Below are 25,167 nucleotides of genomic sequence, written 5' to 3' on the forward strand. Positions count from 1 at the left end.
ATAACCCAGGTCTTCCTACTCCCTGACCTGCACTTTAGCCATTGAACCTCCTTCCCCCTGCATAGAACCCTGACTGTGGATTTATAAAGGCCTCTGGGTTTCTTCCACTGCAGTGCTCGGCGTCGTGTGGGAACGGCATTCAGATGCGGCAGGATTTCTGCCTCAATCCGAAAACCCATGAGCATGTGAACCCCGTCTTCTGCATGCGCTCCCCCAAGCCCATCACGGTGCGTGGCTGCTCTGCCGGCCCCTGTCCTGAGCAGCCTGTGGTGGATGGATCCTCGGTATCAGAACACCAGATACCAACTTCAGCTACGAACCCGATAACGACAGCAGCCACCACTTATTCTGAGAGGCCAGAATACAAAGCCCTGGATCGTCCTCCAACCAGGGTGCTGGCTCCTTCACCCAAACGCCCCGAGGAGCTTTCAGCGGGGGAGGAGGACACTGCTGAAGAGTACAGTTAGGTGGTGATTACATAGGGTGATGTCCTTCGCCAATACTCCGGCCAGGAGTCTGAGAGTCCTCCCGCACTTATGACAGGTTTCAGAGTAACAGCCGTGTTAGTCTGTATTCGCAAAAAGAAAAGAGTACTTGTGGCACCTTAGAGACTAACCAATTTATTTGAGCATAAGCTTTCGTGAGCTACAGCTCACTTCATCGGATGCATACTTTGGAAAGTGTAGAAGATCTTATTATATACACACAAAGCATGAAAAAATGTGGGTGGGAGGAGGTATTTTTTCATGCTTTGTGTGTATATAATAAGATCTTCTACACTTTCCACAGGATGCATCCGATGAAGTGAGCTGTAGCTCACGAAAACTTATGCTCAAATAAATTGGTTAGTCTCTAAGGTGCCACAAGTACTCCTTTTCTCCCGCACTTAGGCAGTACTCCGGCAGGGAGCATGGAAGCACTCCAGTAGGAAATTTGTCTGGGTCAAGACTTCGGATTCCAGGCTCATGATCATTTAAAATCAAATGAAATTCATTGCAGAGCCTAATTCCGGCCCACAGCAAGTTCAGATCCAGGGCAGCTCCCTTCCAGCTCAGGAGGGTGAAAGCCCCAAGCGGGTACAGCACATTGGTATGGCTAGGCAAGCTCCGCTCAGAGTTCCCCTGCTCTGCTTTGCTGTGAAGAGCATCTCGCTTGGAGCTGTGTGGAACATTCATAGCACAGGCCAGAAGCCCCCAGCACGCACGATTCAGGTTTGCTGCAGACTCAGAAGTTGGAGCGGATTCACTGAAAATCTTGCTGTGGGTCACGCCTTCCAGGTGTGTCATGGGCTACCCATCAGAAGAGAAAAGGAGGACTTGTGGCACCTTAGAGACTAACCAATTTATTAGAGCATAAGCTTTCGTGAGCTACAGCTCACTTCTTCAGATGCATATCGTGGAAACTGCAGCAGGCTTTACAATTCTCTTCCCAGGGCCTCCTGCATTCTTTGGATTGCAAGCACCTCAGGCCAACAACTGTCTTACTGTGTGTCTTGTACAGAGGTCAAGCACGCTGTTGACACATGTTCAGGAGCAGTGATCACAGTCTGTGCTCCAAGGAGCTTGCAGACAGGACGGCGCACATGCCGCGATGTAGAGGGAGTGGTTTCAGTGGGCGTACGTTCCTTCTGCTGCCCTTATTTATCCACGATGTCTGTGCTTTTCGTTTTATTGTGCAGGTGTCTGTGGGAGGCTCTTCCTCAACTCCACCGGGGTCATCAACATGACTGGCCTGCAAGTCAGTGACTGCACGGTTTCCATTGGACGCCCCTTGGGGGAAGTGGTAACAGTCCAGGTGCTGGAGAGCTCCCTAAACTGCAGTGCAGGTATGTTCCAGAGCCTGCAGAGCTCATCCATGGCAGGGGACTTTCAGAAACCTGCGCCTGCCTCCTCCTTGTTACTTCTGTGTAAACTTTTGCTGGTAGTCCACAATTCTAATCTTGCTCCTTAAAATATCCTTGTGGTTTCATTTAGATACCCGATTATTCTTCGCTTCTTTTCTTGAACTGTTATGTAGCACTGTTGTGTGCTGTTAAACAGCTGCTGTGTTCCATGCCAGAGGTGCTGCATTTTATTGATGGGTGACGTGGTCGGAAAGCGATTTCTTAGATCTGTGAAGTAGATGCCTATCTGTTGTATCCGACTGTGATGTCACGACAGAGTGTGTGTTCTCATGTAGTCGTATAGTTTAATAATCCATGAGGTGCAAGCTTGCAAACAGATGTCACATGGGAATATGCAGGCTCCTGCTGAGGCCTTGGCGTGACTCTTGGCCCTTTTCCAGTCAGTTTTTTGCATCTGTCTTCCTCAAAGGGTTTACATCTTTGATTGACAGTTGCTGTCCATTAAGGTCTGTCCTTGGCTGTGTCTTCAGAGTTATCACTAGTTATGCCCCAGAAGGTCAGACTCTGATTAAGGGAGTCTTTGAAGTGTTTTCATTGACCATCCCTCCTGCACTTTCTGAATTTCAGCTCACCATAGAAAACTTTTTTTCGGGAGTCTATCATTGCCCACTCTGACAGCATGACCTCTCTTTCTAAGCTTTGTTTTGGCGATCATTGCCTCAACGCTAGTTGGTTTTCCTTTTTTCATGGATGTTAACCTTTGAGACTTTCCTTGTAAAAATACTTTGTGGTAAAAGGGTCCTTTATCACTATTTAATTTTATTACAGGGGATATAGTGCTGTTTTCTGGACGGAGGATGTGGTGGACAGGCTGTAAGAAGCTGACGGTGTCATCCGTAAACTCCAGGACCAACACATTGATGGTGAGGCAGCGCCTCCTGCTGCCAGGGAATGGTGTAGTTCTTCAGTACAACAGCAAAGCAGCGGCAAAAAAATATCACCAAGGTACTTTGCTGAACTCTTCACTGGGGCTTTTGGGCAGGGGCAGGGAAAGCAAGGCCCACTGAGTTTCACTGTGCAGTTCATGGCTGCCCATGGAGACCCAAGGGCCCAGAGATGTTGCTCCTTCACCAGGGGCCCATAAGGCCTCTCAGTCGTCTCCATTGGCTGTCCTTCCATATTGAAGATGGGTCCCTGCAAGATGCTTGCACATGCTTTGAGATCCCCGTCTGGAGTGCACTGGGGAAATTTGCTGGACACATGCTTTATTTTGTATGGACGTACCCAACACAGTTTGCTTTCTCTCCTACCCCACTTCCCCATCCCAGACTGTGATGTGCAGCTGTTTGGACCCTGGGGTGAAATAGTGAATCCCGGACAGTTGCCAGACCCAAAACAACGAGTGGCATGTCGGACCTTTATCAACGTGGCTCCACGGTATCGCATAGCCATCCATGCCCTCTACATGGACCTGGGGACTGAAAACAATCAAACACACTCCAATTACATCTCGGTGAGACATCAGCCTGGGGCGGGGCACCTGTAGGGCACGCTTTTCCCCTCATAGGCCCTGAGAAGTTTGCTTCTACATTCGAGGTTCAAAGCACCCTGGAAATCATATAGGGCCAGATTCTGATCTCAGTTACACCAGTGTAGATCTGGAGTGACCCCACTGAAGTCACTGGGACTCTGCCCCCAACTTTTGTGACTTCCCATTCTGTGAGTACCAGGTCCCCTGAACTATTGATGCGCTTCCCTGATGGGTCCTGGCATAGCAACAACAGTGCTCTTGTTTGAAAGAGGCAGACTGCTATGCGATTGTGATTCATTCCTTTCTTTGTTCAGATACGCGATGTGAGTGCCATGAAGACAACAGTGTTTCATGGGAAACAGATGTTCTTCTGGGAATCGACGGGTAGCCGGGCTGAAATTGAATTTCATGAAGGCTTTACAGAAGATCGTGTCAGTTTCCGAGCAGTGTACTGGGTCAGAGAGCCCAGATAAATGGAAACAAGGGGCACCGCAACCAGGGAGGCAGTGGATCAATTAGAGTCAGGACACCCAGCTCTGCCACTGATTCACTGTTTGACTTTGGGCAAGTCATTTAACCTCTCTGCCGCAGTTTCCCCATCTGTTTAATTGGAATAACAATACCTGTCTCCTTCACAGGGCTGATCAGTTAATATTTGTAAAGCACGTGGAGATGCTCAAGTGAAAGGCATTATATAGATGTCAAATATTATAATTCTCTTAAAAGCTTTTTCCTGTCTCTCCCAACTAGCACTGAGACTACTTAGCTGCCTGAAACGAATGACTTGGAGACTGAAGCCCAAGTCATGACTGTGATTTAATGTCATCTTGTTAGAAGGGTCTCGTCTGCCACAGGGCCTCAGCATCCACTGATGAAGATGTAGATTAGAGTAGTTAGTAAAAGTCAGCAGCTTAACCCTTTAGCATTTTCCCTTTTGGCCAATGATACGAATGTGTGTCGCAGGCGGAGAAGCCATTCGGAATTGATGGACCTGTTACTCCTTTACACTCTGGCAGTGTACAAGGACCCTAACGTTTACAGCCACTTTACTGTCCGAATGGTGGAAAGGGGCCTTATGCATAAATGAGAACAGGGCACTACATGTCCTCTAGCAATAATAGTATTTCCCAATAATTAGGTAGAGAACTTGTCCTGCTAATGATGAATTTGGTGCACAATATACTCTGGCCAAGAGTTCCACAGGGTAACTGTGCGTTGTGTGAAGAAATTCTTCCTTTTGTTTTAAACCTGCTGCCTGTTAATTACCTTTGGTGACCCCTGGTTTTTGTGTTATGAGAAGTAGTAAACAACACTTCCTTATTTACTTTCTCCACACCAGTCATGATTTTATAGACCTCTGTCATATCCCCCATATAATTGTCTCTTTTCCAAACTGAAAAGTCCCAGTCTTATTAACCTCTCCTCATATGGAAGCTGTTCCATACCCCTGATCATTTTTGTTGCTCTTTTCTATATCTTTTTCAAAATCATGAGTCAGGCCTCAAAAATCAAGATGTTGGCTCAAAAATCATGAGCTTTTAAAAAAACCCAAAATGGATGTTGGGTTCTTTTTCATTGCTTTCTGGTTTCTGAACCTTTAGGTGGCAGTTGGTTCATATTTTCAAGCTTTTCTCTGCAGCCATGAGAGCCAGAAACTTTTGTAAAAAAACAGAGCTGAGATTCTAATGCACTCCCTTGATTCCAGGAGCAGGGGCCTTAAGAAAAACTCCAAATATTGTGAGATGCCTGATAGAATCGTGAGAGTTGTCAACGCCACATTTAAAAGGTGCTTTCCTCCTGTCTCAAATGTGAATGGGAAGATTTCCAGGAAGACAAGAGATTTGGAAAGCCTTGTTGAAACACACAGCAAAATCCCTTTTCACCAGAGGGGGAAACACTTTAAGAACTGCCCCATAAACTTAAATCCTAACTGAGGGACTCTCTTTCCAAATGACTGAGATTTGGCAGCTCTGGAAATCACTGAACACTAACTGCCAGAGAGAAGAGAGGTGGGGTGAAGGGTGGAGTGGGAGTTTCCCTGAATCCCTGCCAACCCAATCCCTTCTAATCAGCCTTAGCTCAGTACGTTTTTTGTTTGCATATACAGACCTCCGTCATGTCTCCTACCTATTCACTTGGTCTGACAGACCTGGATCCTGCCCTCGCACACTGGCCACCTTGGCAGCATGTCCTAGTAGTTAGCGCAGGGCACTAGGAGTCAGGATTCCTGGTCCTGCTTCTGGCTTTACCACTGACATATTCTATGTAACCTTAGGCAAGTCCGTTCACCTCTCTGATGAAGCAAAAGTGCAGAGACATGCACAAGAATGAAACACGCGAGTGGAGAAGACCGAGTTCGCCAGAGTTGTTGAACCCACATGGAAGTAGGAGCTCATGCCCGTGGGAGAGGTGTGCGGTTGGGGGGTCTGAACACAGGACGTCAAGGAACGCCTGTGTTCCCATAGTGGCTATTAGAAACGAGCCCTCTGTGGTTCAGGGCGAGCTGAAAGACGCTTTTTAAACGCAAGGTAGCAGCCCGTCTGCACCCAGGCGCACACAGGCAGCCTCACAGGCATGCTTTGGCACGTGCACTCGCCGAGGTGCCTACACGTACACACACCAGTGTGCACACACGCACCCCTATGGCCACCCCTGCTCACTGTGCCTCGCTGGGGCCAGGCAGGGCCCTGCCCACTGTAGCTGTGTCATGAGAGGGTGACATCAGCGTCCTCCCTCTCGGAAGGGAGGGGACCCATCATGCAGCACGCAGGGAGCTGGGGAAACTGCTGCTGCTGGGGACAGAGGCTCTCCATTGTCAGCAAGAACAGAGCAGCTGTCAGGGGCCAGGCCGGCTCCATGGGGCGGTGGTGAGGGGCCCCGCCGCAGGACGGGTGTCAGGAGCTGTCACTGACTCTTCTGGGTGTTTGTGTGTGGGGGGGGGGAGGAAGGGGGGTCCCCTTCTGCTGTGGCTCAGGTGCAAAGGGGGGGCTGCCCCTAGCCCCTGAGGAGGGGCCACACAATGAGCTCCCAGGAGGATCAGTTCCAACAAGCAACCCCTGTCCCGGCTGCCTCCTCGGCGGACGATGACATGACCTGGTGGTACAAGTGGCTGTGCAGGATCGCCGGTGTCATCGGGGGCGTGTGTAAGTAGCCCTAAGGTCCTGCTTGCCGGTGCCCCTGGAATAACCTCCAGGGATGGGCCGTCCTGGGTCAGCTGTGCTGGCCTGTGCCCGCCTGCCAGTGACTGGCGATGAAGGTCCGAGCAGCAATTATCTGTCTGTCTGTCTGATCACAGCCAGGCAAAGATCCAGAAGCACATTGTCTAGGTGCGGGAATCAGAGTGATTTTAACCGGAGCCTACATTGTGCACGCTTTCATTGTTTAACCCGCCTGGGCCTCACTGTGAAGCACTTTGGGATCCTGGTGGAGGAACGTCATTCTCCGTATAAATTATTACGCTTGTGCCAAATTGTGACGTTTCCCCTTCAGGTGGAATGCCCTGGGAGGCAATGGAAACAGGGTGTGAGGCCCCGATCCTGCAATGTGTAGCAGGCAGATGGATGGCACTTGGACTTGAATGGGGATCTGCATGGGCAAAGCAATCCGCGTGCAGTTTGCAGGCTCAGGGGTTGGTTCATTGTTGTTATTGACCATTCGTTGCTTATATATATCCACTTTTTCTTTTCCTTGCTGATCTGCTGGTTTCACAGTGGTTTTGTGTACCTGTGTTTGCTTCTGTTATTACTAACCCCTGAATAGAGACCCCAAAAGGATAATATTGGGCCTTTTTTTTTTTTTTTAATAAGGGATTTTATCTTTGAAACAAACAGAAGGGAGATGGAACAAAGCAGGAGAACTGTGCTGGCTTGTTAAATACTTGCCCCTGAAATTAACAATCTCCCATGGAAAGAGTCAAGGCATCATTGGGTCATACTGGGTTGTGCTGCTCCATGGTTTGACAAGATGAATAGATCTTAAAGCCAGAAGGGACGGTTACGATCACCGTGTCTGGCCTCCTGCCTAGCGCAGGCCGGAGAATTCCACCGGCTGCCTGTTCCTGCATCAAGCCCATCACTTCTGGGGAAGTGAGAGCGTGTCTCTGAGAAAGCACCCACTTTTGATTTGTTCAGTGTGTGCTGGAACATTTCATCCATTCCCTTTCTCTGTCTCCGCCTCCTCGGTTGGCTCTTGTTCTGGTGTCGGCACGGGTGGCAGGTTTGCTTCAGTTCCTTTTGTTCGCCTGTGTAGAACGTGTTTGTTAACCTGAGGGTGTGCCGGGCTGGGGCTTCAGAACATGCTGCACAGCTGAGGCACGTTGGCACCTGCATTCCTGGTGTGGTGAAAGGATGTAACAGAGTTGCTCCTACTGGGTGAAATTCACCTGAGTGCACAGCGCTTCTTGCAAGGCCCTCCGTATCTTGCATACAGTCAGGAAATTTGCTGAAGAGTCTCCCCAGGGCTGGGAGGAGGAATCTACCTCACAGGTTGTGAGTGCTGCGAGAGCTACCTGGAGACTTCCACTCCAGCCTCTGTAGTTTCAGTGCAGCATACAGTCCTTGGCGAGCTGGGGTTTTTAGCAAGGGATGGTTGGGGGCCACAGAAATGCTCTGGGCTGAGGGTGCAGAGCTGAAGGGGACAGCTGGTATGTGCCACGGACAGCATTGCCAACTTCAAGCTTTAAAAAATCACCAGTGTGCTTTAAAAGTCATGAAATTGGGGAAAAAAAGACATTTGGGTTCTTCTGGCTTCTGAGCATTTAGGGCACACTCGGGTCACATTTCCAGCTTTTCTCTGCAACCAGGAGCACTCGAAATGTACTTGGTTTAAAAACATGAAAGCTGAGAGTCTCACCTATTCACATGATTCCAGGTGCTGGGGCTGTCCAACAAACGTCAGATTTGGCAAGAGTTGTGGTCAGCCTCTTGTGATCAGTAACAGTATTGCAAACAAACCAGGAAGGCTGGAAAATCCATGTATACACCTGGTAGTTTCTTCTCCTTGTGATTTTGCCAAGCAGGGAAAAAATATGCCGAGCGACTCTTGGGCAAGTAGGGTTAATGATAGGTAACCGAAGGGACAATTCTCTGAATCCCAAAGTTCTCTGAATCCCAATGCCAAAGTTAATGGCAGGTAACAGAAGGGACAATTCTCTGAATCTCCCATACTAACAACAATGTCTTTTCAAAGAGCTTCATATCAGGGAAGCAAAATAACAGAAGGCAGTTTTCCAGAGTGCAGGGAGACAACACAATTTGCTACAAGATTCTAGCCTTTGTGGGTCACTAAGAAATGGAACCAATTTATTCGTATTTTAGTTGATTGTATCCAGGCTGCTAAAAGGAGAGTTTGTTCATACAATGCCAGATTCATTCAAATGCAAAAGGGGTTTGTATTGTAATGGTTTCAAATGCTAGCATAAGGAGATTCAGCCCCAGCGAAGCTGTGACTGCTGATACCTGAACTTGGCCCAAAATGTATTAAAGACAGAACTGTCTGTTGGTAGGAGCAGGTGACTGGGGCTCAGGAAAGATGTGGACAAATTGGAGAGAGTCCAGAGAAAAGCAACAAAAATGATGAAAGGTCTAGAAAACATGACCTATGAGAGAAGATTGGAAATATGGGGTTTGTTTAGTTTGGAGAAGAGAAGACTGAGAGGGGACGTAATGATAGTTTTCAAGCCCATAAAAGGTTGTTACAAGGAAGAGGGAGAAAATTGTTCTCCGTAACCTCTGAGGATAGGACAAGAAGCAATGGGCTTAAATTGCAGCAAGGGTAGTTTAGGTTGGACATTAGGAAAAGGTTCCTAACTGTCAGGATGGTTAGGCACTGGAATAATTGCCTAAGGAGGTTGTGGAATCTCCATCATTGGAGATTTTTAAGAGCAGGTTGGACAAACACCTGTCAGGGATGGTCTAGATAATACTTAGTTCTGCCATGAGTGCAGGGAACTGGACTAGATGACCTTTCGAGGACCCTTCCAGTCCTATGATTCTATGAATTATAGAGGAGTGAATTCTTCTGCTAAGAGTTCATTTTAGCTCCACGTTCTCTGGATGCTCCTTTGCCATTCAGCAAATTAGTTAATTGACTAAGCACCAGACCTGTCCGTCTTCCACACCACAAATCCCAGCAGACGTTTTCATAATTGAAAAGCTCTCCGTGGCCTAGAACTGGAAAAGAAATCTCAGCTGACAGCTCTTTGTTCCCCCTTGGCATCAACAAGAGTGAAAGAACAGTTTGGTCATGGGTGCTGGTACACTGAGGGCTAAAACAACCTCTTGCTTAGCTGAGAGTTGTACAGAGGCATTCTGCAGTCAGGTTTGTTTTGGGGGTGGGTCCTCATAACAAAGAACTCCCAAACCATAATTGTTTTTAAATGTATTCCAAGAATTTATTAGCCCTGATATCTAGTCCAAATTTGTGCTCGGATTATAGCATTCTGCCCTCTAAATTCTCTCTGTGCTTTCAGCTGAATGTGGGAGCTTTCTAAATTTCCTGTCCTACACTGTTGTGTAGTGTTGCTGTGAGTGGTGAATATCAGCTGCTGTGTTCCACTCCAGAGGAAGCTGTGTTTCTGTGGTGGGTGAAGTGATCCCTGTATATAACTGGTCTATCGGTTTGAAAGTGCTTTCGGATGACAGATGCTATGTGGCTGTTAAGTGGTTCCTACTTATGATAATCATGCACTTTCTTGTGGGCAGCGTGAGTGCCTGAAGCTCTGGGTTTAACTGCCCACCTCCCCTGCTCACAATCTGGTGCTTTTATCTGCTAAGATGTATCAAGGACAAGCAGTAGAGCTGTCTATGCCCTGTCCTTGTGCCAGCAGCTGGTTCCACTAGCCCTGCCTGGAGCTCTGGTTGCAGTGGGAGCGCACACATGTCTCATCAGCAGATAGTTTAGGAAGATTAGAATAAGTCATCTCCTGAACCCTGAGGGCTGTTTCCATTTCCTCTGAGTGCATGTATCCTTAGGGGATAGGGCACTGGACTGAGCCTCAGAAGACCCTGGTGCTGGACCGGGCTCTGCCACTGGTTTGTTGAGTGACCTTGGGGAAGTCACGCCACTGCTTTGTGCCTCAGTTTCCCCATCTGTGAAATGAGGATAATGATACCTCCATTGTAAAGCAGCACTAGATAAGAGTTGTTATTATTTCTCCTTTGACTTTTCTTCTCCCCGGCTGACCTCTCACACTGAGTCTTCATTATCTTTGGAATGTGTTAGTCTCCTTGAAATACCCCTAACAGACCCTTTTAGAAAATCGTACTGCTTAGTGTTTCCCAAAGGGTGGGCTCCAACGGCAGAGCACAGGAAGTCCTGAGTTCTCAGTGTGATACTGACTCACTGGGTGAATTTGGGCAAGTCAATTTGCCATCCTGTGCCTCAGTTTCCCCATATGTGGAAGGTGCTAATTATAGTGGGTTGTGAGGGTTCATTAATGATTGCTTTAAAAACTCCCCCACATTGCTCTCTGTTTTCTAAGATGAGGTACAACCACACGAGACACACCACAGGCAGGGCAATGACCCCTGTGGACTCTCACCTATGGAAATCCTTAACGCTGAGTAGGTCACAGCTTTCAAATACAGAGAGACGCCAAAAGAAAAGGAGGACTTGTGGCACCTCAGAGACTAACCAATTTATCTGAGCGTAAGCTTTCGTGAGCCACAGCTCACTTCATCGGATGCATAAAGTGGAAAATACAGTGAGGAGATTTATATACACACAGACCATGAAAAAATGTGTGTTTATCATATACATTGTAAGGAGATTGATCACTTAAGATGAGCTATTACCAGCAGGAGAGTGGGGTGGGGGGAGAGAAAACCTTTTGAAGTGATAATCAAGGTGGGCCGTTTCCAGCACATTAGGAGTTAACAAGAACGTCTGAGGAACAGTTGGTGGGGGGTGGGGGGGAGGGAGGAATAAACAAGGGGAAATAGTTTTACTTTGTATAATGACTCAACCACTCCCAGTCTCTATTCAAGCCTAAGTTAATTGTATCCAATTTGCAAATTAATTCCAATTCAGCAGTCTCTCCTTGGACTCTGTTTTTGAAGTTTGTTGTTGAAGAATAGTCACTTTTAGGTCAGAAATCGAGTGACCAGAGAGATTGAAGTGTTCTCCGACTGGTTTTTGAATGTTATAATTCTTGACATCTGATTTGTGTCCATTTATTCTTTTACGTAGATACTGTCCAGTTTGACCAGTGTACATGGCAGAGGGGCATTGCTGGCACATGATGGCATATATCACATTGGTTAAATGTGCAGGTGAACGAGCCCCTGATAGTGTGGCTGATGTGATTAGGCCCTGTGATGGTGTCCCCTGAATAGATATGTGGGCACAGTTGGCACCGGGCTTTGTTGCAAGGATAGGTTCCTGGGTTAGTGGTTCTGTTGTGTGGTGTGTGGTTGCTGTGAGAGACACCAGTCATTTGCATTGCATGGGCTACAAAAACCAGCACCCTCTATACTAACCTTTAGAGACCCTATTTTAGCTGGAGTTTTGTTTAGTGTCATTATTTCTTATTGAGCCAGCCGCTGATTCTGTCCTACACTCAGGCCATGCAGCCCCTCCTCCACACCTGGGCTCTGGTTACCCTGGGCATAAAGGTAGCCTCTTATTGTTAATTGAGGAGACTGACTGTATCAAATGCAGGTGACATTTTGCAAGTTTAATGAGCTGCTAGGTAAATGCATGCACTGCGGGCTCACAAACTGCCCGCTGGCTCCTTTTTTTGCATTACATACTCAAGGCCTCGTGGGTTATTTTGAGGCTTGTTTTGTCAAACAACTGCTTCCATATCTGCAGAAAGAGGGCCAGGTTCTGCTCTGGGTTCCACTCATGTCTGTCCAGAGTATCTCCGGATAAGTCCCTATGACTCCAGAGGAATCACTCTGAATTTACAGCGCTGTAGATGAGAGAGGAATTTGGCCCATCTGTCAGTTCTTGTTTCTGCCTTCAGTTTGTTGCAGACTGCAGCTATTTTTTCATTTCAAAGTAGCTTGTTGTTTACCTTGGGGCCAGTTACACATGACTCGAGATTCTTCAGCAAATAAAAATAGAGGCTCCCTTAAAATGACTTAATTTAAAAGCAAACACACTGGGGTTCTGTGTAACCCTGAACGTCCATAGAAACACAAGCCTGAAGGACGAGTGTCCTAAGCCAAAGGCACCCTGTGTTCTTGTCTTAGCCAAATTGGGAGCAGAGCCTATCTCCTACATCCCAATCATTCTGGCCATTATCTCTCCCCTTCAGTGTGGATTGGTATACGTAGTTGTTATTCATATCATAGTAGTGGCTACAGGTGGCAATTGAAATCAGGGCCCTATCGTGCTAGATGTTGTACATACAAGTAATGGGAGATAATCCCTGACCTAGGGAGTTTAATACAGACTGAAGAGGGAAAGCACAGGTGCAGAGACTTGCCCAAGGTCACGCAGCAGGTCAGTGACCGAACCAGGATTCGAACCCAGATCTCCTACCTGCTAGGTTAGTGTTCTGTCCACTAGATCACACTGCCACCTCTGTGTGCTTCATGGTTTATTTTTCACATGAATTAAAATCAATCTCTTTGCTTTTAAGCTTGTGCACTTGCCGGCCTTTGGAACTGCGTGACCATCAACCCCCTGAACATAGCGGCTGGGGTGTGGATGATGTAAGTACGCTTGTTCTTCCCTCTTTGCCCCAGCGCTGCTGGTCTCCACTTTTGAATCACCATTTAGCAGCGGCAGGCGGTAGAGCTGCGTTTTGTGGGCAAATAACTCTGCACTTGCATTTTGTAATGGCCGCCTACCGCTGCAAGAGATCACTGTCTGTCTCATGGGACGTGAGGGTCTCGCCCTCACTGATGTGTGAGGCAGTTGGGGTTAGCCTAGTGTACTGATCTTCCCCGGTCTTGCCGTCTGCCACTATCCGGAGACTCTTTTCCAGAATAAAACGGGCATCCTGCATGCAAATAAGCGGGGTCCCTTCCTGAAGCGCCATCGGTTGCAGATGTCGTACAGGCTTCTATGTCTGCCGCCACAAAGCTTGTGCGCAAACCCTGGTGATCACCAGCAAGGCTTCGGGCCAGATACGGCTTGAAGTAGCTGCCCTGGTGACCTAAACTGCCCAAGTGACACGTGGGGAGTAGGCAGTAAAGCAGTGTAACCTGCCACTCATGGAGGGGATGTGCAGCAGGAGATTAACAGGAGAGTGTAAGGTCAAGTGTGTGCGGATTGGGCCTTTTCACCCAGTTTGGACCAACCTGTAACTTACGCCCCCATTTACATGGCTGCTGAGCTAGGCTTTCAGGGCATGAGTCTCGGTTGTGCTAGAGTTTCATGCTCCATGCAACTGAGGGGTGGCGCTGTCTCTAACTTACCCTGCCTAGCTTGTTCGCCAGGGTCATCCCCCTTCCTCAGGATTGCTGGAGCGCACTACACTGGCTCCATGCCACCCGGGGGGTCCCTGTCTGAAAGGGGGAGTCCCACGTGGCCAGTTCAACGGGACTGTCGGCCACTGGAGCAGAGGAGGAGGCAGAATCTGGCCCCAGGTAATGAAATCTCTCTGACTGTTAAGAATCGGAGCTGTTCGGCTCATTGACAGATGTGTGAATGGGACCCCGACCGGGAGACTCGAGTTCCCTCTCCGGAGCATGCTGATGGCTTAACCCTCTTTTGCTTTGTTTTGAAGGTTAAATGCCTTTATCCTGTTCCTGTGCGAAGCTCCATTCTGTTGCCAGTTTATCGAATTTGCAAACGCGGTGTCTGCGCGGGCGGATAAACTGCGGCCCTGGCAAAAAGCTGCCTTCTACTGTGGGTAAGGACTGATGGCTGGCTCCAGCTGTGGGCCGGAGAGGGGGCAGGCAAAAACGAGGCTGGCAGAGGGGTTGGACGGGCGGTTTAGTGGGCTTTGGCCCTGATTGGTGGGTTTGGTGGCCTGTGATATACGGACGAGAGGATCTGGTGGTCCCTTTCGGCCTTGAACGCTAGGGATACGTCTACACTGCCCCTGGAAGCAGCCTCCCGGCCCAGGCAGACAGACTTGCGCTAGCTTCTCTCGAACTACCATGCTAAGAAGAGCAGTGTAGAGGTTGCAGCCCTGCCAGCGGCTCAGGCTAGCCACCTGAGTTTGGACCCAGGGGGTCACACAGGCTTGGACTTGGGTGGCTAGCCAGAGCCATTGTCCCTATTGTGCTGGGTGTTGGACAGAACCAGGAAAAAGAAAAGGAGGACTTGTGGCACCTTAGAGACTAACCAATTTATTTGAGCATAAGCTTTCGTGAGCTACAGCTCACTTCATCGGATGTGAACCAGGAAATAGACCATCCCTGCCCTGGAGGATTTGAAATTACACCAGTCTCAGGGAGGTCATAATCAGGTCCTTGAGCTTTTCAGTCTGTGAACCTCAGGCACATTAAGGGCAAAGCCCTGAGGAAGGGGCTCCGCATAGCTGCGCCAGCCCAGGGAAGGGACTGTGCTCACAATTTCGGCCCTGCTTTCCCCTTGCTTTCAGAGGGAAATAGTCTGAGTAGCAGCTGATCACTGCCCACCCTGTGCCAGCCCAGCTGCACTGGCTGGCCTGTGGGTGGAGGAGCCACGGTTCAGCCCAACCCTGTGAGGACGGTGCTGTGCTGGATTCAGCAGGAATCAAGGCAGAATCTGGCCCTTAGCGGAGAGGTCAGTCCAGGCGTCACAGAGAGCACGTGCATTGCTTCCAGGGAATGGAAGAGTGCAGCCACTCCCAGCTGGTAGAAACTGGGGCCTGCATTGGGTAGGGGTCTACTGAAATCGTGGAGAAATCACAGTTTTCATGGGTTGGCCATGGCATAAATAGCAAATTTCACGGATATGGTACTCAAAAAAAGTGTGATTTCTTCGCAGCGTTTCTCAAACTAGGGGCCCGGACCCAAAACGGGGGTCACAAGCCTGTTGGGGGTTGCGGTATTGCCACCCTCACTTTTCCACTGCTCCTGGTGGGTGGCATTGACTTCAGAGCTGGGCACCGGGCAGCAGCCGCCACTTGCTGCTCTGCCTTCCCAGCTGAGCGGCTGGAGACCAGATTTCACGGGGGGAGACCAGATTTCACGGTCCATGACATGATTTTCATGGCTGTGAATTTAGTAGACCCCTGATTATGGGACCGAGTTTGAATCTTCGCGTGAGCCATAGGCTTAAAGCGTGAATAAGAGAATAAAATTGAAAGAAGACTTGTCTGGGTTAAAGGTGTAGTGACCCTGGAAATATCAGCTCTATCTTATGTAAGGCTTAGGAACTAGAGAAAGCATGATTCATTGGACATCATGTACAGGGTTCAGAGGAACAGCCGTGTTAGTCTGTATTCGCAAAAAGAAAAGGAGTACTTGTGGCACCTTAGAGACTAACCAATTTATTTGAGCATGAGCTTTCGTGAGCTACAGCTCACTTCATCAGAAGTGTACAGGGTGTAGCCCTTAGCCTGCCTTTTCTGTCTTTGGTGAAGGTCCAGTAACCGGCAGTACTTAACTTGTTTGCTGTAGTGTAGAAGAAGTTAGGCTTTCAGAAGTTTGTTTGTCAGAGCTTTTTCCTTAGCCCTTTGGAGTTACACCATGACAGGCAGGAGCCTCCTGGGCCTGGATCTGATGTGAGTATTTTGGGCGGTACTCGTAGCTGTGTTGCTGTTGGGATATAGAAGACAAGTGTGCACTGACGTTGTGGGTGAAGTTAACACTAAGCGGCCTTTGAACTAATAAAAAAATATGTGTGTGTGCTAACTGAGTCATGGGAACTCTGAGTAAACTTCCAAGGGAAGTAATTTCCAACAGGGGCATACAGGGGAGCCCCATGGGGATTGTTTCGTGGCTGACGTTGTTTCTCTCCCCCAGGATGGCCGTGTTTCCAGTCATTCTCAGTCTGACGCTGACCACGTTACTGGGAAATGCTATTGCTTTTGCAACAGGAGTGCTGTATGGCTTGTCGGCGCTTGGCAAAAAGTAAGGAAGAAAGTGCTTTGTTTCACATGCAGTACAGCGGTGAGGCTGGCCCTGCGACCCTGGCTCTCTGCAGCAGAGCCATTTGGTCTTCAGCGGGGCTGGTGGGAGGCTGGGCAGTCAGTGTGGTGAGACTGGGGCCTGCGTGGGTGGTATTTAAATATACCTACAGCAGTCGAGGTTCGTGCAAACAGTTTGTGTGGCAGGATTTGGGGGCTAAGAGTGTTTCATGGAGAGCATATCTTTAGAAAGTGAACATCTTTCTGAGCACACTAGGAGAGCCAGGGTCAGAGCATCCTTGTAATGGGGTGCATTCACTGCTGGGGTGCCTCTTTGGGGCTGGGGATTAGTTCTCGCTGCATCTGGTGCCATTTTCCATAGGTTTCTCGCACTGTTGCCTCTCTCTCTCTCTCTCTCTCTCTCTTTCTCTCTGCGACTTGGAGTGCTCCCTCTTCGTGACTCAGCCCTCTGGTCGGATCATGATTTAGTCCTCCCCTTCCAGGGGGTCAAAGTCCCACTGGACAGGCTGTCTGTGTGCCATGTCAGGCAGTCTTCCAGTCCAAGCCCAGGCCCAGTGGCTCGTAGGGGAACTGCCTGCTACTTTTGAGTTCCAGCCCAGGGACTCTGTTTTTTGCAACCATGGTCTGATCAAACTCAGACGGTTCCTGTTTCCCTGAGCTCCTTCCTCCCTCACTTCTCTGTCTCTGGGCCCACCTCTGGGTTTGCCAGCTTGAGCTTCCTACACTCCCTGTGGCTCCTTGCCAGTCTCTGTAGTCCAGTGTGGGATTCCAGGGCTTACTTTCCCCCCACGACGCCTCCTTGTCCCTAGACAACTCCCATTCTCTGTAGGGAGTGACTGCACAGCTGCTCCCTGCAGCCTCCTCTTGCGCTCAACTTCCTGGCTTTGTAAAAGCCTAGCCGGGCTTCATCTTCAGCTAGGCTTTATCCAGCCCTGGCACTCCTCCTGGTGCAGCTTACAATGTTAATTGGCCCTTTTTAACCTTCTCAGGCCTTGTGTGGGGTGGACACCCCTGTCACAGCCCTAAATTCACAGGTGGGAGCTTTCAATATACCAATAAAGAATTTTCCCAGCATGTAAAGGGACCTTTTCAGGTTTGGAATCTTGTGGGTGTGTTTAAAAATCTCCTTGCCTCACCATGCTTTATATTATTAAAGCAGAATTTTGCCCCTCTGATTTTCTTTTATGCTGTTCGTTTGCTTTCTGCAACCCAAAGGAAATTCCCATTAGCTTCACTTTAACATTTCTGGTTAGTTTCATTTTCTAGTGCTAAGCCGGCATTTGGGCTGCAAACGCTGCTGCAGAACGTTTACAACCCCATGTGAAAACACGTTTTCACTGGCATTAAATGAAAATCACAGCTGAGAGCAGTTCTCAGTGACCCAGGCTCTATAAATCTTTGCCTTTTGTTGTTTACAAAACTTCAGTTGTGGAGTTAAATTGCCCTGGCTGAGATGACGGCAAATCCCAGCCCAAAAGCCAGATCTATTCAGATGGGGTTAGATTCTGCAACTGATCAGGTCAATAGTAAAACCCCACCCACTGATTCCAGTGGGAGCAGACCCAAACGCCTAAGGAGCCAGTAACGGGCTGTTCCTTTCATTCCCAGTCCTCCTCACCTGCCTGTCGTACCTTGTTGACTGTTGAGTTTTTCACTGTAGTTATTATTTACTCTTTGGACTCCGGTAGCACCAAGAGGTCCCACTCTGGATCAGGGCTGCCTTGTGCTAGGCACTGCACACACACAGAGGACAGTCTTGCCTCCAAATAGCTTATCTTCTAATGCTGTCCCTTCTCTCTGCAGAGGGGATGCCATTTCCTATGCAAGAATCCAGCAACAGCAGAAGCAAGCGGATGAGGAGAAGCTAACGGGGACTCTGGAGGGGCAGGTGCTGTAGAATTCCCTCCTGGGTAAACCTCCTGTGGAGCCACTTCCTGCTGACACTGAGACTTTAAAAACACCGTGGAAATCCCTTCTGACATGAATCTGATCACTCTTCTATCAATTCCTTGGTGAACATTCCAAACACTGCAGCAACTAGAATTCCAAGGGGCAGGAGGTGGCACCTTGCCTTCCAAAATAATCTGGAAAGAGCCTCAGATGGAGGCGTCTCAGTCTGTGAATATTGCACATTGCAACTGGAAGACGCAGGTTTCACTGGGAAGAAGCCTCCTGTGTGATTAGCTGCCCTGCCCAGCCCAGGTTATACCCAGCACCAAAGATCTGAAAATCCCTTTTTGCCACCAGGTGCGTGTGACTTAAATCTCAGCTGACTCTTCAAGTGCTGCTCGACAAAGCCGATAGCATGTACCCATTCCTCAGCAAGGTGCCTGGTTCACCATGGGGGATCGTGATGTACAGTGGGGTTTTTGCTGGAGAACATGTAGCGGGCCACGATTTCACTTGGGGGCTAGTCTGGGAATTGCCTGAGAAGAGATGGAAGATGTACCAATCACGGAAGCTCAGGAGCCCTGCAATATGGATACCTGGCTTCTGAAAGATGAATTAGGAACACTGGGCAAGCTCTTACCCTCCCAACTGAGATGCTTTCCCCCCTTTCCAGAGTGCACTATGGGGCCAGTTCCTGGTCCCACTGAAGTGATTGGGAGGTTGCCCATTGGCTCCGACAGGGTTAAAGTCTGGCTTTTTGTGCATTACAAGTCTTTAGTGGTGCTCTGTGGTACAGATTTTTAAGGGTGTACTATGCTAATCTAGGGTTTAACGATATACAACAATGCAGATGCCTGAATGGATTGTGTTAGGAACTAATTGATCCTTGGTGTTGCTTTATTTTAGGATTTTAGATTAGGGGCAGTTAGGTCAGGAATTACTGCTGTTTAGCAAAACACCTTTGAGAGCACAAAAGTAACTTAAGACAATAACAGACCTGCCGGAGACCTGATCGAAAGCCCACAGAAGTTAATGGAGACACTCTCGCAATCTTGAATGGATTTTGGATCAGGTCTTAATGCGTGTAAAGCACAACCTCCACATCCCTCTGAGTATAGCTGCAGGCAGCAGCTGCATTGTACAGAGGTCTTGAACCAGATCAGCTCCTCAGTTTGTCTCCGTAGGGATTTTTTTTTCTCCTGTTACCACTCACCCTTTCACTGGAGGAAAAGGGGAGTAAGAATTTCTTTCCCTCATCAGAAATGAGGGTAACATTCCTTGAGCTGAGCAGGATTTTGCTAGTCCTGCCCATTTAAACTGTGACTTACGTTAACTGGTATGAAGGAAGGTCCCTTGCTCAGGTGCCCAGATTCTGATTTGGAATCTTAAACCTCCTTAGGTGCTCTTGCTCCTACTGCCTCTCCACGCAGAGTCGGTACCTATGGATGTGGGACATATTCTTTTTTTCTGTCCCGCAACAATATTAGCATTTAGGCTCATGCCAAAAAGCAGGTGGCTTTCAGCCACCCATATTGTTGCTGTGTGGGCAGGTGGCATGCTTTTCCCTGCAACGTTGAGACGCCTCAGATCTGGGAAGCGTTCGACGCTGCATCCTCCTGGTAAAGTTTGCTTAGGATTCTCAAAGATGAACCAACTCACTTTATACCGTGGAATTTGTGGCCTGCTCTCCTAATGTTCTAACACACACGCACACACACATACACCCCTGTCCTATCATCATGTGTCACTGGGGGGGTACCCTGGCAGGCTGTAGTGTTTTTGCACAGTGAGGTGCATTCATTGCATGCAGCAGCATGGACACTGACAGCCCACTCCAGCTCGTATTGTTCTCCCCTAGTTAACTTTTCTATCCTAAGTTGCTGCTACTTTAAAGAGGCAGTGCTTGTAAATGGACCCTCTGACTAGTCCAGCTAGACACTACATACTGTTTGCAGCTGTTGCCTCCAACAGCATGCTTTGTGACCGTTTGATTTCCTTTTAAACTGGGAAAGTAAAGGCCTCATCCTGTCCTGGAGCCACTAGACAAAGCGCAGAGAAAAAGAACATTACTTCTAACCTGGTGCCTTGGAACTCTAGCCCGGATTCTGCGCTCTGAGTAATCCAGATTAGTTCCACTGAGCTCAGCGGATGACTCTGGAGTTACACTGGTTTAGCTGAGAGCAAAATGTGGCTCTTAGCTCGCAGAAGAAAAAGGCAACATAATAGCTTTGGGGTTTTAATAAGCTATAACTGTACACGGCACTTGAGAAGTCTTTACACATCCTACAGATGTAACCAAATGAATTCAATTGTTTGTCACTTCCTGTTTTACCCTTTTGCTGTGCACTGTTAAACTGCTGCCGGGTGCTACCCCAGAGGTGGCTACATTTTAGAGCAGGGCTTGAGGATTCTCGGTGGTGCAGTTTTGGGATCTTCCTGACAGGAAAAAAAAGAAAAGGCTCTTTAGTAATTAACATACATCATACCCACTTTCTACTTGGGCACACAGGCTCTGATCCTGCTCCCATTCAGCTCAGTGGTGAAACTCCCATTGACATCTGTGGTGCAGGATCAAATCCACATTCACCACTTTTGTACTGGGTGGACTACACAATGCACTTCTTCCATACAACAGGCTACATAAACGGTGCCCTAATCGCATTCTCCGTTTGATTCTCTTCTGGAGGGTATGGATCATTCTCAAAGTCCAGTTCCCTCTATTCTCAACCCTGACCCCTACACTCTGTTCTGATCATAGGTTTACATTGAATTTATTGTTTTGTTTTACTCTGTTGCTTTTTGTTCTGGTTGGGAACAGGAAGAATAATTTATTTTGGGGTATTTAAGTACTTCTGCTGGGACTGTTCTCATGGGACATAGAAGGAAACACTATTTCACAGAGGACAGTGTTTCGCCATAGTTCAAGGGCCTGTTTTGTTTAATTTCAGGTCTCTCTCTGGGCAAAGAGCGGAGCCCTAGCTACTGTAAGAAAATGCTCTGAACTACTATTTCAGCCTTTAGAGTGAGGGGCTGTTTATTACACACTCAGGAAAGGGATTCACCGACCAGATGACCTGTCGCCTTCCAGCTGCAGTCAGCGTGTGACATGATCTTTTTAAGTTGTGTTCACAGGATGGCTGAACAATCCAGTTCAGATACCGTTGTGGCTAGCACAGACCCTATAGTCACTGAGGTCAATGGCAAAACTTCCACTGACCTCAGTGGGATCAGGGTTGGGCCCTGGCTTGTGGGAAAATCAGACTGCCGGTTTTATTTTGCTGGAAGGCATGAGTGTGTGTATTGTAGGGTGAGCTGACGGTGCCTCCTAAGGTTATCGGGGCCAAAGCCTCAGCGGGTGCAAATTGGTGTCACTCCATTAAAGTCAAAGGAGCTTTGCAGTTTTACACCAGCCGAGAATCTAGCACAGGGTTTATTGCACAGTCAGACAGACAGACTCGCAGACACGCATGCGTCCCTGCAGCTCAGTCTTCAGCAGCTATTTTCTTGTCCCCTCTCCCTAGGCTCTTAGTGCCTCCATCACTTTACATCACGCTCTGTGACTTGTCAACCCAGATGCCACTGAGTTTAATAAAGGGTCCGATCCCATGTTTGAGCCACCAGCTCTGTGTTCGAGGTGCGTTACCGTACATGGACCTTCCTGCACATGGAGCATTGACTTTCCGGGGTGTTTGTGTTACTAGGTAGCACGGCACCCTGGATAACTTGTACCACTAATGTCAGTGGGCCCTTCATGGCATGGATACCATACAGTGATTCTGTGTTTAAAGGATACCTCAGAATAAAACTGTGATGGAGCCTGTCATGTGACAGCAGCCCTGTCCTTTGAGCAGTCTGGACAGTGTCCCTATGCAAAATCTTTACTAGATTTTAAAAAAAAAAGTGTAATGTCCCACTGAGTAAATGGGACACTTGCACCGTTGATTTCAATGGGGTTTGGTGAAGTTAGAGTCGCATTCAGTAGAAGGATATCGCAGAGTAAAGCACATAGTTGCTGGCATAAATTAGTGGTGATTGCTTTGTTCTGTGAGTAGTAGCCTTAATAAAAGGAAATTAAAAGCAACGCAGATGCGATAGAATAACACTGAGTCTAATCTACACCCACAGAAGTAAGCCAGTGAAGGGACAAGGTCCTTCATTCACCATGCTGTGCCTAGACTCCTGTCAGTACGGGGTTTTCAGAAGGCCCCTGTTACAAAAACGTCCGAGCGCCTTTTGACCTTTACAGTATTTACTAAGATTGGCCAGCTTGCATGGTCTGATCTTGCTTCCATTGGTGTCAAAGGCAAAACTACCCCAGACCTCGGTAGGAAGTCTCATGAGATCATCCTGTGCTCTGAGCCCCAGTGTCTGGGGTCAGGCCCCAATTCAGCAAAGCACTTAGGCATGTGCTTAGGTCCCACTGACTTCAATGAGCCTTAAGAACAGGCTCCGAGTTAAGCACATGAATTGGAGCCATAAGGAGGTTTCTGTAAGGATGGAGTACAAGTCTTTGGCCAGAGTTTTCAAGTGTCCACTAAATTTGGGTGTCTCGAGACACCTAGGACCTGATTTCCAGAGCTGCTGAGCACCCACAGATCTCACTGACTTCAAGACCAGCCTGGGGCACCCAAAATTAGTGGATCCTTTTGGAAACTCGGGCTTTAAAGCCCAAGCCCCTCTTCGTGCTGCAGATGACCCTGTGATGGTTGTTATCATGGTTGTAGACTTCAGCAGGCTGACAACCCTCCTTCCTGCTGAATTCTGTGTTAGACGTGCCACATAAAGGGCTTTTAGGAGCAGCAGCAGTAAACACAGTTGTAGTTAGCCTGGCTCTGATCCTAGCATGGATAAGCAATTACTTTTGGGGGTGTAGATAAAACCCTGAAGATAACATTATGAATACAGTAGTGAGTAGATCCATTCCCAGTGCTGGGTGGTTATTAATAGTACTTGCTGAGCACTGTCAGCGGGTTGGGAGTTGTACAAGCATAGATGAAGTTCCAGTACCTGGCCCAGGGAGTACACAGTCTCAGTCCAACCCTGACGCTAACCCTTCAGACACTGGTGATGCGTAGGCTGAAGGCCCACACTTCAAGGGGTCTTTACAGACAAGGAACCTCTGTGTTCTGTGTGCGCTAGGTCATGCTGGAAAGGCCTCTCGGGAGAGAACTGACCAGAGGGCAGGAGGTTGTATAATGTGCAAATTACAGAGAGATGGGAATTCATTGGCTACAAAGAGCTTGGCATTGCAAACGAACGATACATAGGTACTGGGTGCAAATGTGCACACCACCACCAGACACAGTGCTGTCTGGGCAATTCTCGTTCCCAAAGTGCATTTGCACGGCGTAAGCAAAGTTACTAATCTCTCATCTATTTTATTCATAAAAGGTGACAGCACTGTATTTGCAAGCTCCATTTTCATCTGGGACAATTTTACACTGGGCATTAAAGGGAAGAATTGAAGCTTCATTTATACTGTGTATCCAGGCCTTGCTGCTCTAGAAGGTGGCGAGTGCTGGTTTTGTAAGACTAATTACTTGATTCTTTGTGTATGCAGTGAATAAAAGACCATTCTACCTCCGGAAAGAGCCACTGTGATTTCTGAGACTTTGAACTTAATAGAAGAACGTGGACCAACGTGGGTATAAAGGAAAAGAAGCTACACTCAAAGAATAAAGTTCTCATCATAGAGAACAACCCACCATCCTTCCCAGTTTTATACTCAGGCAGAACTCCCTTAGGCCAAATTCTGAGGTTCTTGCTCTGGCCTCACTCACTCTTGACTCAGGCAAAATGCCCACTGGCTTCCATGAGCATTTCAGAGACTTCAGGATTTGGTCCGTATGCATTTGAGATGGAAGAAGTCTTGGGCAGGACTTCCAAAGGTGCTGAGCATCCGTGACTCAAGTGAGAGCTGCAGGGAACCCTTAGTGCTGGGTCACACTTAATCAAACCCTAGCCAGTGCATGGTAGATACGGGCCTGAGCTGCAAAGTTTGGGTCTGGATCTGAAATTTCCTGAAGTTCAGAGGAGTTTGGATCTGGAATTCTGGTTTTGACCCATCTCTACCTTCTACTCATCTGTCCCATGCAGTGTGAAATGTCTCATCTGGTGGGAGTTCCACCGCTGACCGTGGGGTGGGGACTGTTCTCCAGTCTAATACAGGAGGTCTCAGTATTAGGAAACCTTTCCTGATATCCAGCCCAAATGTACTATGCCTTAATTTCCTCCCTCTGCTCCCAGTTCCAGTGCATTGAGGTGTACTAGTAATGGAAGGGAGCAGGCAAGTCAGTGAGTCAGCTGCGGATACAGTGTTCATGTGGCTGGATGAATGGTTGGACAGTCAGTCCAAACCTGGGTCTTTGCTGTTCTGGAAACTCCAACTTCCTTTGGTATGGGCTGCCGTTCAAAACCTTTACAAGCTACTGGCATGGTTGTGTTTAACCCAGGGATAGTGTGGGTATTGGCTGGTGCTATAGTGAGACCATCAGCCTGCAAGAGACTGGGGTAGCCCTGTGGTGATGTTGCTGAGGATGGTGGTGGCAAGGTGTTGCTAACCATGTGTAGCTGAAATCTCAAAGATGGGAGGGCCAATACATCTCCAAGAGAGGCGTTCCCCTGCCTCCTTCAGTGGCTGAACATGGGAAGAAAACCAGCTCTCATGCCCACTTTGTTAGAACAATCCCTGGCAGGAGAAGGACCTGTCTGTAGCTACAGCAAAAGTATTGTCTGCACCTAATGTGTCTTCCTGCAGTAGGGCAGCTGCACTAGCTCTTAGTTTTTGTTTCTATTCCCTTTCTTTGTTCTGTTCTAAGGGTCCTTTCTGTGTGGACTGCATTTGGTCTCACTCCTGTTTATTAGGCATCTGGTGTAATGTGCATTTTTAGCAATAAAATGTGGCAGCTTTTTATATGAAAAACTCTCTCT

At 48.2% G+C, this 25,167-nt stretch overlaps 2 protein-coding genes across 3 annotated transcripts in view; both read left to right on the plus strand.

Annotated features, from left to right (window-relative positions):
• The window catches only part of ADAMTS13 (ADAM metallopeptidase with thrombospondin type 1 motif 13), a 33,688-nt gene extending 28,872 nt beyond the window's left edge, over window positions 1-4,816 (plus strand). Inside the window, exons 28-32 of the mRNA XM_073314814.1 lie at window positions 114-462; window positions 1,679-1,825; window positions 2,672-2,848; window positions 3,172-3,356; window positions 3,689-4,816. Coding sequence (XP_073170915.1) covers window positions 114-462; window positions 1,679-1,825; window positions 2,672-2,848; window positions 3,172-3,356; window positions 3,689-3,847 — 1,017 coding nt within the window. The 3' untranslated portion in view covers window positions 3,848-4,816. The remainder of the gene's footprint in view (window positions 1-113; window positions 463-1,678; window positions 1,826-2,671; window positions 2,849-3,171; window positions 3,357-3,688) is intronic.
• Window positions 4,817-6,317: 1,501 nt separating this feature from the next.
• CACFD1 (calcium channel flower domain containing 1) lies at window positions 6,318-25,137 on the plus strand. 2 transcript variants are annotated; one of them, XR_012155239.1, is made up of 6 exons: window positions 6,318-6,517; window positions 12,961-13,033; window positions 14,053-14,178; window positions 16,223-16,330; window positions 18,151-18,594; window positions 23,798-25,137. XR_012155239.1 is itself a non-coding variant. In XM_073314207.1 (5 exons), exons 1-5 carry the CDS (start codon window positions 6,394-6,396, stop codon window positions 18,242-18,244), a joined length of 525 nt encoding a protein of 174 aa, XP_073170308.1. In that variant the 5' UTR covers window positions 6,318-6,393; the 3' UTR covers window positions 18,245-25,137. The 2 variants fall into 2 exon arrangements, 1 of the variants encoding a protein (XP_073170308.1); XM_073314207.1 differs by having other exon boundaries at window positions 18,151-25,137.
• Window positions 25,138-25,167: the final 30 nt, after the last annotated feature.

The sequence above is a fragment of the Lepidochelys kempii genome, chromosome 16 (genome assembly GCF_965140265.1).
Source record: "Lepidochelys kempii isolate rLepKem1 chromosome 16, rLepKem1.hap2, whole genome shotgun sequence".
NCBI lineage: Eukaryota > Metazoa > Chordata > Testudines > Cheloniidae > Lepidochelys > Lepidochelys kempii.